The following is a 14056-nucleotide window of genomic DNA, read 5'->3' as shown; positions in this document are numbered from 1 at the left end:
AGCTTTATGAAGAAATTAATACTCCATACCTCAAGAGATCTCTTAATGTTCTTCTCATATATATGAACCAATGGCCTAAATAAAATTTCTTCTATTTGCTAACATTTTAGGCTAAGTTCAAGATAACATTACAAGTTCCATCCGAGTTGGTAGCATTGTCCAACATGCCTGTATCTAGTGAGATTGTGGATGGTGCTATCAAGACTGTTCATTTTGAGGAGTCACCTCTCATGTCAACTTATTTAGTTGCTATGGTTGTTGGCATTTTTGACTTTGTAGAGGGTGTAACATCACAAGGTATCATCTCCATTTTCTTACTTTAGCCACATCATCCATTCAAATATCTTTTGATTCATTATTCTCACACTTACATTGTATTGGTTTATTTAGGCACCAAAGTGCGTGTGTATACCGAAGTTGGTAAGACTGAACAAGGGAAGTTTGCATTGGATATTGGAGTGAAGTTTTTGGATCTCTATAATGGGTAAGATCATAAACTACCCTTGCCATTAGTTAAATTGTTATCTTATTTATAGAATCACTAATCTGATGTTTTTCCTCAATGTCTTAGTTACTTTGGCACTCCTTATGCACTCCCTAAGTTGGACATGATTGGTATCCCCGACTTTTCTAATATGGGCATGGAGAACTATGGATTGATAACGTTCCAAGTTCTAGATTTGCTTTTTGATGAGTCGTCTTCAACACCCGCCAAACAACATGAAGTATATACCATAACTCATGAAGTTATTTTGCTGTATTTATTATCATTGTTTATTGTTCACGAATTCAAAACTTATGTGTTGTTACCATACTTAACTTATGTATGGGAAAATTACACAATTTTATGAAATAATTATTATGTGTGACTCTTACACTTTTTTGTGATGCCGGTAGTGTTTTAATGACACCCTATGCTTACTGATCTCAACATGTATTGTTTTCAGATTGCAAATACTGTGGCACATGAATTGGCTCATCAATGGTTCGGTAATCTTGTGACTATGGAGTGGTGGACTCACGCATGGCTAAATGAGGGGTTTGCTACATGGGTAATTTGATGACTCAAATTTCAATAATTATATACCAAGCTATCCATGCTAACTTCACTCACTATTCATAGATGAGCTATCACGCAGTAGACTATTTTTTCCCACAGTGGAATGTATGGATGGAGTTTCTTGAGAGTACAATTTCTACTCTTAGATTGGATTCATTAGCTGGGTCTCATCCAATCGAGGTAATCTCATAGCTAGTTACTGGCATGATCTCGTGGTTGGAATTGCTATGTATTTCATTTGGCGATCATTAATTTGTTTATGCATAAATTATATTGCCATTTTTTTAAAATGAATAGATCTTCCGAGTTTTGAAATATTTAATCCCACATCTCTAGGATGTCATTGTTTGATTCATGGCTGGCTTCGGACAGCTCCACGGAATTTGAGAAATATTCAAAAACAGCCAATGTAATGTAATTTTTTTTGGGAGAAATAGTCACTGAGCTTGAAACCAAATGAAATATTTATTTGAAAAATAAATATTAATGTTGTCATTAATTCATAAATGGGATCAATCCAACAATATCGTCATATAGAAGTCATGCACCGGGAGAGTTATGAGAGCTAGAGGGAACAAAGTACGGGACTTGTTTTTTTCGAGAGTATGCCAAAGAAGTACCATATATTTATAGAAGGCAGGGGTTTAAGTACAAGAAAACGCTACCACAAGTAGCACACACACCACGCCGGCTAGTCCGACGACAGCCACCACCGACAAAACAACAACAACAAGAAGGACCCTACCCTAAGCTAAAACATACAAAGCCGCGTCTCGACCGACGCTAGACACCTCCGAAGAGCAACAACTCCAAAAGGGCTCTCCTTGTCAACGCGCCAAGAAAGGGGAAGATGGCGGAACTCGGACAGCCCAAAGAAGACATCGTCTTGGGGATGCCAACAATGGCGTGCATTGTGCCCTTGCAGCCAGCCTCGGACAGTGGCGAATACCGGAGGAATGCACCAGGACCTCCAAGCCATCTCTCCAAACGCGAAGCTCCCAACAGAGGAACAACGTCGAGGACGCTGCCATCGCGCCGATCCAAAGTACGGGACTTGTTGTGTGTGGCCTATGAGTTAAATGGGTTTCCAAGACTGATGGATGGGCAAAAGAGTTGGAGGGTTAGGGCATGTCCAATCGGGAGCTCTTATCAGGCGCTTAGAGAGAAAAGGAAAATATCAGATCATTGAAGTGTCTGTTTTCCCCAACGCTGGACGCTAACAGCTGCTGCAAAATTGCCCGGCTGCTAGCTCTGTATGCTTCGCGTCGTACATGGGAAAATGAAGTAAGAGCCCGCCTCCTCTTTTTGCGTCTTGACGCTAGGATTTTCAAGCATAGCTGCCCATCGAGTGGGATTAAGATCCCAGCGCCGGCGCTAAGCGCCCCGCGTTGTACATGCCCTTATAGATAAAATAAAATATAGAAAAAGTACTGTATCTATTATGTAGTGGCAGGAGTTTAAACACCCATCTTCAGTGTAACCGATGGGCTCTTAAATACTCACAAGAAATGCATTTTCATAGATACATTTTCAAATAGTTGTATCAAAGAAGGATTTTGTAAGAGCTCTGAAACATGCAGTCTATGATTTTTTTGATCGTACAAAGTAAAAGACAAATGTTGATCGCGAGTGTGAATATCCTGATATAGTTACCCACCAAGGCACCAGGGCGTGGCTGTGTTACATTTTGTTGCTCAGTGTGTAATTTATAAAATCATAAGTTTAATTTGTACTTTGGTGATACATTTCCTTTGTATGTATAGTTTTAGGAATTTACTATGGAATATGGAATATATATAATACTAACTAAATACTTTCATTTGCATATATTATTTTCTGCATCTATTTGGTGATTGTTTCTCACACTTGTATTTTTTTCTCTTCCCTGTGCCCAGGTTGAAATACACCATACCAGCGAAATCGGTGGAATTTTTGATGATATCATATATATTAAAGGCGCTTCTATTGTTGGCATGCTACAAAGTTACCTTGGGGCAGAGCGTTTTCAGGTCTCGATTTTTCTTTTATCATTGTTGAAATATTCATGTGTTACTTACAAGTGCATGGCAGCGCTCTTGACCCAATTCCTTTCATTCGCCTGGATCATGTCATTCTACAGTCCTTTTGCTTTTATTCATTTAGTGGGGTTTTTATAGTAAAATGAATACATCATCGCATAATACTATTTATATTACATTAATTGTACTCATCGAGTAAAGGTGAACAATATTATATGTGAGCATATTTGATGTGGAAAATTAGAAAAGCAACAGAGGTATAGGTATGGCATCTCATGTTATATTTTGTCAGCAAGTATGCATAGCAGAAAAAATAGGTAAAGTATCGCTTGCATGACACTCAAGTACATTATTTTTAGAATACACCTTCAAAGGGTTTACCATTTTCATAGAAGGAGGCTTGACACTAGTAGAAAAACGTCCATTCGTACCGGTTCCAGAGGGCCATTCGTACCGGTTTCGCAACCGGTAAAAAAAATCCGGTACAAAAGCCCGCCCCCCCTTTCGTACCGGTTCCTTACGAACCGGTATTAAAGGGGCCTCCACGTGGGCTACCAGGAGAGTTCAGGGCCAGGGAGCTTTGGTACCGGTTTGTAATACGAACCGGTACCAAAGGTTGCCACCCGCGGCAAAGAAAATGCATGAATCTCTGTCGCGGCAGAGAATTCAGGGTTTAGGGTTTTTGGAGGGGTTTAGGAGTATCAGAGCGTTCATATCGCGTCGATGCACCAGAAACGCGTTTGGGTTTAGGTAGTACATGAAGATCGAGGTGATTCATATCAAGTTGGTGCATATAATATAAAACACATGTAATTGCATAAGATCGCAAATTAAGTAGTACATGCATGAAGATCGATCTTCATGCATAGTGGTACTCTCCGAGGCGTACTCTATATATTTCTATTACATGTAGCATACTGGTACTCTCCGAGTCAATCTATATATGTAACATGTACATCTTCATTCATAGTGGTACTCTGCGAATGGTGGTAAGATGTCCCGAAGGAAAAATCCCGCCAATTCCTCGCCTATTGCTATGAAGCGTTCCTCGATTGAGAGCTTGTTCCGCTTTCTTGCCAACTATAAAAGAATAGGATACAAATGAATAACATGAGCTATGTGTGTGTATATATATATCAAATCACAATGAAACAACTATTACTGAAACTCAGCACAACTTATGATAAGAAAATAAATTTGTGAATATTGTTTTCGTACCTCTTTATTTCTTTCATTATTCGTTCTCTCGCTGACAATTCTGTGAATGTACTCGCAAACGTAGTATCCACAGAGACCAGTAACTTGTGGTTGTTGCGGACATTTCTTTACAAGAATATAATTCAATCAAACAATAGTCAAGTATGATAAAGGTGTGTGGACCTAGGTAGTACTACTTACTTTCGCACGCCATCGCAGTTTCGGTGGCCATTCATGGGACTTATCTTCCTTGATGAAAGTTTCCCATACGATGCCTAACAAAAGAAAATACATAAAAGAGTTATCAATTAGTTGATATCGGAAATTAACGAAACAAACCGATGAGAATTAAAATTACCTTCTGAGCATAAGAAAACAAGACTTGTATAGGTCCGAATTTTTGCTTAGTGAGTCAAAGACTTCAACTTCTCCATCGTACATTTTGATGACGAGAAGAATAAAGTGAAACCTACGCACGTTTAAATATGTAGTGTCATATATATAAGTCTTTAGTTAAAATTTTGACATACGGTGAGCAAAATATAATGTGTTATAAGACAGTAAGACTCACTGGAAGTTGTAAGGCCAAATTATTAGCCTTTTGTCACGTTGTCGCTTCAAAAACCTTAGCAAAGTCTCCGGTGTATCCTTGTTATAGAGGGGTTCTTCTATGGTTCTAACATGAATTGTGTCCGGGTCAATGAACCAAATGTTCGTGATTTTGTCCCTTTTGCATTCGAGCATCTTCGATCTGCATAATATAGCGCACGAAAGATTATAATTTACAGACAATGAACGAGATGAGCTAAAGACTGCTCAAATTAAATAAATCACTTACAGACAATAGCAACTGATGATAGATTTATCGAGGGCCCGGAGATTGTATAACTGGAAAAGCTCACTGAAGTCAACGTTCACACAGTATTCCTGGAAAGTAGTGCTCTTCCCTAACTCGCACCATGATAGTCTCGGTCCCTCCCTTTGAGGCATTAAGGTACCACGAATGCAAGTTACACATACATGTTGTTAGCTTCCTGAGATTCTCTCGACCAAATCTTTCCCTTGAACAAATTTATATGCTATTTCAGCGATGGCGTAATCGGTTGTGTTTTGTAGAGAACTTTGAACGGCCTTCCCGTCAAACACCTTGAGAGGGGGGACCGATGGAACGGGTTGTTGTCCGAGCTGGTAGACTTGGTGTATCCCTTTTATCTCCTTCACACCCGATTGAACGGGTTTTGTCGCCTCGATCATCTTGTCATACGACCTTTCAATAGAATGCCTATAGTCAAATGGCGGCGATGGTACAGGGTCATATAGATTCTCAATAGTACGCACAACTTTCACCGGATCTAGTGTCTTCTCAAAAGGTATCTCTGGCACTTTCGGTGCAAAAAAGGCTCTCAGCTCGGACTCAACGGTTTCCTTGTTTTCCTCGACACTTTTTTCCCAAGGTAACTTCTTAATGGGCGGCTGTGGTTTCTCCTTTCTAGATCTCTTCCTAGGCGGCGTACCGTTCCGCTTAGCGGGCGCTGTCTTACGCGGAGGATCTCGAGATGGTGGACTCACGCTGGGATCCCTCTCAGGTAGGTGTGGACTTGGCTGCTCATGAGGACTGCTACCAGGAGGAGTCGATGGCATTTGATGCTCATGTGGACCGCTACCACGAGGAGTCGGCGGCCTTTGCAAAAGGACGATGTCCGTCAACATCATGCGGAACAGATTGTCCGCCAGGACCCTTTCCAAAGATCACTTTTAAATCCTTGACCATATCATATATAACTTCCCCAGTAGGACGGGTAGGCTTCGTTCGGTTTATCTGCCTCACCTCCGAAATGCTTTCCTCTCGTTCTTACGTGATGTTGTTTTGGAAGAAATCGATGATGCCCCAGGTACACATTCTTGTTTCCCAAATATTTACTGTCAGTCTCACCTAAACAGTGTGTGCATGCATTGTATCTCTTGTTTGACTGCCCTGAAATGTTACCAAGAGCAGACCAATCATTGATGGTTACAAATAACAACGCTCGTAGGTTAAATTTCTTTTGTTCGTGCTCATCCCACACAGGTACACCTTCTTCACGCCACAACTCTAAAAGTTCTTCAACCAATGGCCTCAGGTACACATCAATGTCGTTGCCGTGTTGCTTCGGGCCTTGGATGAGCATTGGCATCATAATGAACTTCCGCTTCATGCACAACCAAGGAGGAAGGTTATAGATACATAGAGTCACTGGCCAGGTGCTATGACTGGAGCTCTGCTCCCCGAAAGGATTAAAGCCATCTGTACTTAGACCCAATCTTAAGTTCCTTGTGTCATCTGAAAATGACTTGAACTCTCTGTCGATTTTCTCCACTGTGACCCGTCAGCGGGGTGTCTCAGCATCACATCTTTCTTACGGTTCTCTTTGTGCCATCACAACAATTTGGCATGCTCTTTGTTTTGAAACAAACGTTTCAACCGTGGTATTATAGTAGCATACCACATCACCTTCGCAGGAACCCTCTTCCTGGGGTTGGACTCGCCCTCAACATCGCCAGGGTCATCTCGCCTGATCTTATACCTCAATGCACTACATACCTGACATACATTCAAATTCTCGTACTCCTTGCGGTAGAGGATGCGGTCATTGATGCATGCATGTATCTTCTGCACCTCTAATCCTAGAGAGCAGACAACCTTATTTGCTTCGTACGTACTAGAGGGCAATACGTTCTCCCCTGGAAGCATCTTTTATTATTATTTTCAGCAACTTTTGAAATCTCTTGTCAGAAGTACCATTCTTTGCCTTCCATTGCAGCAATTCCAGCGTGGTACCCAGCTTTTTCTGGTCATTTTCGCAATTTGGGTACAACAGTTTTTTGTGATCCTCTAACATTTTCTCCAACTTCAACCTCTCCTTTTTATTTCCGCAGTTCATCTTCGCATCCAGAATGCCCCGACCCAAATCGTCATCCGGGTCATCAGAAATCGGCTCATCAAAAATGGGCTCTTCTTCTTCGTCTTCCCCCATTCTACTATCACCGTCTTCAGTGAATATAGGATAGTTGTCACTATCCTCTTCTTCTTCGTTGTCTTCCAATATAACCCCTCTTTCTTCGTGTTTGGTCCAGCAATTATAGCTGGGCATGAAACCGTTCTCCAGCAGGTGGACGTGAATGGTCTTTGAGGTAGAGTAATCCTTCATATTCTTACAGGAACTACATGGACAATAGATGAAACCATTCGACTGCCTGTTTGCCTCAGCCACGTTGAGAAAATAATGCATGCCATTAATGAAGTCGAGATGGCACCGGTCACCGTACATCCATTGTCGACTCATCTGCATTATATATGTATATCAAAAATCATTAATTACACAACATCGTGGATATATGAGTGACCAACTTAATTAATATTCAAGTTCATCACATAAAACAAAGATTTTTTATAAAAAAGAAGAGGCTCACCGAGGTGGTACGGTGCCGGCTAGGGGACGACGCCGGCGATCGACGGCGGTAAGGACGGGGATGATACTAATTAAAACCTACAAAACATACCATAATTTCAGCTCAAATTGCATATAAAAGAAATAAAATCCCTAACTTAGGCATTTCATCGAACACCTTGGTAGCACTAGAAAAATAGTACGAGTTAAAACTACCAAAGAAATGAGCTAAATTAGAAACGCCAGAAGAAAGGATGATATTGCTAACCCTTGGATAGATTTATGCCCTTAATCTTGTTAAAATGGTGGAGAAAAAATACAGATTTGTTGGAGTGTGAGAGGTGCAAAAAAATTTAGAGTGTGAAAGGAAGAAGAGAAAAATGAGAGCCAGGGGCTAGGGGGACGGGGGCGATGTGATAATATAGCTGGGCACCCTTTGGTACCGGTTCGTGAGGTCCAGCCCTGGCCCCACACGCGCCTGAAATGCGGGCCGAAGACCTTTCGTACCGGTTTTGATGCTACTCGTCCGCCTGGACGCACAAACCTGTACAAATGACCCCTTTAATACCGGTTCGTAAGAGCATCTCCAGTCGCGTCCCCCAAACGCGGTGGACAAGAAATGGAGAAAAACGCGTTCCAGTCGCGTCCCCCAAAGCTAAATAGTACCTCATTTTATGTCCGGCGTGAGTCTCTACCGGGGACGCCGGACACAAAAACAGCGTCCGGACGCATGCATGCAGCACCTACTCCCCACATGTCATTCACTTTTCCCACATTTTCTCTCACCTCTATTAAAATGCATGCATCCGGACGCTGTTTGAGGGACGCGGCTGGGAAGGGTCTCTTTTCTGTGCAGATTTTTAGTCTCTTTTTGTCCGACGCGGTCCCAAACGTGTTCCAAATCATTTATGCCGAACATTTTTTGAGGAACGTGACTAGAGATGCTCTAAGAAAACCGATATTAAAGGCTTAGACGGTTGCCCCTTTTTCTACTAGTGTGAACAACGCCTTTCAGCCTAAAACGCTAAGCCAAAGACTAGCAATCTCAACCACAATGGAAATTAAGGACCTCACCTGAACCGAACAACTAAGCCGTGTCTTGACCAACGCAGTAACCCCTGAGGAATAATAACATCATGTAAACTCTCCCTGTCGATGTACCATACACGCTGAGTGCCTTAAGAAGTCTGTGAGTGGGTCGCATGATTTAGTCTGTCTCAAGGAATGCACCATCCTGGAGCCATCGGCTATTGCGTACATTTGCACCCCGGAAGCTTTTTTTTTTTGCGGGGCAAACGGGATTGTATTAAATAGTAACAGTGTGATTACAATCCCGAAGGATACGACTCATGAGAGACTCTGGAGCCGCATCTAACCAAACTTCAGTCCTATTTTGAAACATACCAAATCTAGCTAACTCATGACTTGCACTATTCTGCCCTCGAGGAATTTTATTAAACGCTATAATACGCTCAGACTTGATTAGCAGCCTTAGGTCCTCCATCAGATGACTCAAAGTAGACGCATCCCTCGCCGCAGACTTTGCCATCAAAGATAGCTCCAGATTATCAGTCTCCACGATGATATCATTCGTGCAGCCATCAAGGGCCAAGCGGACGCCCTCCAAACATGCTTGTAGCTCAGACTCGAGTGTCGAGGAACAAAACTTCAAGGATCTGCAGGCCGAGAATATAATGGAGCCATCATCACGCCTCAGGATCATTCCAGCCCCAGCAGAGCTAGTTTGTGCAATATAAGCACCATCTATATTAAGCTTGACCGTACCATTCGGAGGCCTGGACCAAGCCACTGCAGTTGATGGTTGTTGTTGTAGCTTAGCTTCCACTGGCAGACTAGTAGCCCTCTTCCCTTTCACAATTTCTTCAGGTGTGAGCCGACCAATATTGTCGAGGTTTTGGATATAGCTACATATGAAGCCTAGATCCTTCAATCGCTGGAAGTATCTTATCGTGTGTGACTTCATTGCGAGCATACCATACCCTCCAAGCAATCATCAATATGCGGCCACATATCTCAAGCGGCACTCCCAACAACCAGGCCTCTAGCCAGTCATCCTGAATAGGATCCACAATTCTCGGTATCGGCCAAATTTCTCTCATTGCCTCCCACAGGCCAGCAGCATGTGGGCACTGTATCAAGGCATGATAGGAGTCTTCCACCAAACTTCCACATATACGGCACCCGCCATCGACTGGCAGATGTCTTCGTTTTTTTATTTGCCTCCGTCGCTAGAGCGTTTGAAACCGCCTTCCATGCAAAGATTCGGACCTTTTCTGGTATATTGCACCCCGGAAGCAACGCATCACCAGATCCCATGTATTCCACAAGAAAAAAGTGTCTTAAAATGATTCTTTCAACAAAAGAACAACGCGGATGGCTGATCCATACCTTAATCTCGACTTACGCTCAAAGAAAAAATCTTAGTGGGCGAGACTAGTACTGGCAGTCCTCAGCGACGCCTCCATGGACGCGAACAAAGACGTCTTAAAAATGTTCCTTTCAATAACAAAAAAAACCGGCATCGCTGATCTGTACCTAAATATCGTCATATGCTCATAGTCAAAATCTAAGTGGGCGAGACTAGTACTGGCAGTCCTCGGTGACACCTCCATGGAGGGGAGCAAAACGACCACAATCACCGTTGCCATGGGCGCGAACTGAATAAATGGAGAACGCATCCAAGAAGGGGAACACCACCTTCTACGGGAACCAATTGAAGACATACGTACATGAGTTTTGTCCAGAGTATGGCACACCCCTCATCCCTGACCATCGGGTCTTGGAGCAGCACACCAGCCATGTTGGTGTCCTCCTTTGCTACGACACCGCTTCTGCAGCACAAAAGTAATGGAATGCCGCCACCAAGTATGTGGCTACCATGCTCCATGATGCCACGTAGCATTCCCCACAGACTGTCGTACAAATAGAGGTGGTTCCCCTGCCATCGGTAACCTTTCTAAGCGTTCGCCGCGCCACACCGTCATGCCAGCATGCCTTACACTGTTGTAGCCACTTCATTGCGACACCATCGCTTGCACGTACCACCTTGGTGCTAGTACATAAAATGCTACTGTTGGCATACCTGGATACATCATTGGTTGCTGACCCAGGTACGGTACCGCTATTATGCCACTAGTATAACTTATTGGTATTGTACCACCTTGGTATGCTACCAGTTGTTCCGAAACTTGTAGTGTGCCTATATTCCCTATACTTATATTTTTGTTGGTAATGGTATTATTCCCCAACACCATATGCTTGTAGTAATGTTTCCACAAAACAAAACAAAAGGTTACGTGGCCTGCCATGGATATGGTGGATCTGGGTGTTTTTTTTACGTGTGGTGGATCTGGGCGTTGACACTCCACTCTCTCCCTATCCTGGTCCGTGAGCGCTTCGAAGCCCTCCACAGGAGGTGTGCGTCGCCTTCTTCTCCGACAACTACGACGGTGGAGGGCCTGCGAAGCTGGGTAGTCACGAGAGTCCCTACCTCGAGCGGATGGCGGCGTCCGGGTCGGAGATGCTGGACGAGCTCCTCCGATCCCATGCGGCGCAGGTCCGATCCGTGCATCGGGAAGCGGCGCTCAAGCTCGTCAGGCTTTAGGTCCGCCTCACTGCCACCAAGGTTCCTAGATTCAGGCAAGTGGACATGTACTTGTGTTGATGCGCCGACTCTCAATGGACAGATCCTTGGTCGTCCGCCTTGGCCCCTTCGTGCGTGCATGCACGGTCCCGAGCGGCATGCGAACCAGACAACCGCTCCCTCCACGAATTCAACATTGAAATCGCCCCGTATGTACCTCAAATTTGGAGGAGGGGAAGCGGTAGAGGGGAGAGATCTAGTAGGATTGGTGGTCTTCTGAGAAGGGAATTGAAAGAGGAGGTAGGAACCAATGGCTCTCCATCCATACCTCGTTGTCGAAATCCATGCACATATACGATTGGATGCAACCCTCCGTCGGTGGGGTTCTTAAACCATCAGTGGGAGGAGGGGAGGCGAGGAGGGGCACCTGCATGGCAGCCCTGCCAGTGTTTGGATTCAGGTGGCGAGGAATGGCACCAGCACATCTGCTCTCCTCGATCTAGATCAAATGTTTCTCCTCCACCTAGGGTTTGTGTGTGTGGGGGGGGGGGGGGGGGGGGGGGGAGGGGGCTGAAGATCGACGGAGCCAGGGCATGGGACTTTTAGAGAAGAATGAACGGGTGCAAGATCAAGGTGAGGACGAACTCGACGGGGAGAGACATGCTCGCGATGGAGAGAGAGCTCGAGGGGGAGGAGGGAGATGGAAGCCGTGTGTGTGTGGTGTGCGAGAGGATAAGGGTGGAGGTGTGCCATGTGCTTGTGGTGAGTGTGTCGTGTCTCACCGCGTTGGCTAGGCGGGGGGTGTTGGGTGGCTAGATGTAGAGGGTCACCACCGGGGGAGGAGGGGGTAGAACCACTACCCTGGAGAGGCCCTACTGTCTCAAGCACTTATTGGGTTTTGCTCGGCAGTGACCTTGACAACGGCGAGGGTTGGGCAAGAGGCTCTAGGTGGTGGTTGCATTGTCTTTCCCATGTCACCTAGGCTTAGCGAAGCTGGGTGGGTGACTTGAGTGCATTATTAGTTACTGTAAAGGCTAACTTTGCATAATACTCTATCTGTCTCTGCATTTCCCATTCTGCATGTTATCTAGATCTACAAAAAAATATAATTTATTGCATTATTTTGCACTGCACATGTGAAACTCTTTCAGAAGGCATTGGCTTCATATATTAAAAAATACGCCTACTCGAATGCTAATACGGAAGACTTATGGGCTGTGCTTGAAGCGGAAACTGGTGAACCATGGAAGAATTTAATGAGTGCATGGATGAAGAAACCAGGATATCCTGTCATTAATGTTAAACAGGAAGGGAACGAAATCCAACTTGAACAGGTAAATATATATACTTCATGTGTATTGTGTTATGCATTCATCTAAATGCTGACCACGGAGTACATACATATATACATGCACGGCTTGTTTATATTTTCTTAATTATTTTATTAATGTACTTGTTGGATTAGTTTTTTTTACACAAAAATGTTGGTTTAGTTTGTGGCGTATCTCTAAGAATCTTTTATTCCTCTACACACTAAACATGGATTAGACCTTTATTTTTATTGCTTACTGCGAATATGTTGTGGAAGTGCTTTGGTAGAATTCCTTTGAAAAGTGAAATGTACTCACGCATGAAAAAATGGAAATATCCACTAGTGCCTAAATTAGTATACCAATCCTATAGTGCGAAGAGTTTATAAGGGAGTTCATGTTGCGCGAACGTGGAAAGCTAAGCCAGTTTTCTGCTGCATTATGTGCTTTGCCTGCTATATGGTAGTATTTCATATGTAAACTTGGCCAATCATATAGGGGGCAATAGGCTCACAAGTGGTTTTGGAAGCTGTCCCTAGAGAGACTATCTTTATGTTTGATCCCATGCCCATCCTTGATTTAAGTTGCTATTTAATTAGCCATTTCTTCAGTCAATGTGCTACTGTTCCAACAAAACTCTCTTCTAACACATCATGCGCACATCCCTACCAAACGGTGAGTTTCTTGTGACCTAACCCTCCCCGCGCGACGGTGCCGCGCCGCGCCTGGGAGGCCACCGCCGGCCCTCTGCCCGTCCCCTCCTCAAGTCCCCTCTCCTGCCGCCGCCGTCCTGTGCGCTGCTGGGCAAAGACCTGGTGGCATGGCGGCGGCGGCCTTTACCTCCATCGGCGACAAGAGGAATCGGCTGCGGCCTCCACCGGTTCCTTCACCTTCATCGACGGCGACGACGGGGCAGCGACTGCCAGGGGCGGCGCGCCGTGGTGGTCGGTTCGGCCGAGTTCCACGGCGGGTCTCCGATCTAGGCCCAGATGGGGCTAGGCGGGCTCGTGTGTCCGCCCTCGATCCTCCCTGCGGCTGCGGCGTTTTCCTGGGCTTCTCCCGCATCTTGAGGTGGCCTGGGGCAGCAGCTCCGGGCAAGGATGGCAGTGGGCAGGTATGGGCAGGGTAGAGCAATACCATACCCATACCCGTATAGTCGATGGGTACAAACTTCTACCCATACCGTGCCCATGGGTATAAAACTTTACCCATACCCATACCCGGCGGGTACCTATACACATTGGGTACCTGGTGGGTAGGTTAAATTGTACATAAGTTTCTTGCACTTTTACATTTATCGATAATAAATTCGATTAAAAAATGAACTATCTCAACTCGATAACAGGTAGTTGAGTACATAAAAATTAAACCAATATAAAAATCTCATTTTCATGTAGTAACTATAAGTCAATAAAAGTAGACACGAAATTGACAATAAA

At 44.4% G+C, this 14056-nt stretch overlaps 1 protein-coding gene across 1 annotated transcript in view; it reads left to right on the top strand.

The window, feature by feature from the left end:
• The window catches only part of LOC127314961 (aminopeptidase M1-C-like), a 42025-nt gene that overhangs the window by 22666 nt on the left and 5303 nt on the right, over positions 1–14056 (top strand). Inside the window, exons 5-11 of the mRNA XM_051345503.2 lie at positions 111–297; positions 391–484; positions 572–725; positions 948–1052; positions 1124–1240; positions 2956–3069; positions 12459–12641. Coding sequence (XP_051201463.1) covers positions 111–297; positions 391–484; positions 572–725; positions 948–1052; positions 1124–1240; positions 2956–3069; positions 12459–12641 — 954 coding nt within the window. The remainder of the gene's footprint in view (positions 1–110; positions 298–390; positions 485–571; positions 726–947; positions 1053–1123; positions 1241–2955; positions 3070–12458; positions 12642–14056) is intronic.

The sequence above is a fragment of the Lolium perenne genome, chromosome 7 (assembly GCF_019359855.2).
Source record: "Lolium perenne isolate Kyuss_39 chromosome 7, Kyuss_2.0, whole genome shotgun sequence".
Taxonomy (NCBI): Eukaryota; Viridiplantae; Streptophyta; class Magnoliopsida; order Poales; family Poaceae; genus Lolium; species Lolium perenne.
Note: the sequence above shows the minus strand (reverse complement) of the source record. Positions and strands in the feature narration are given on the sequence as shown.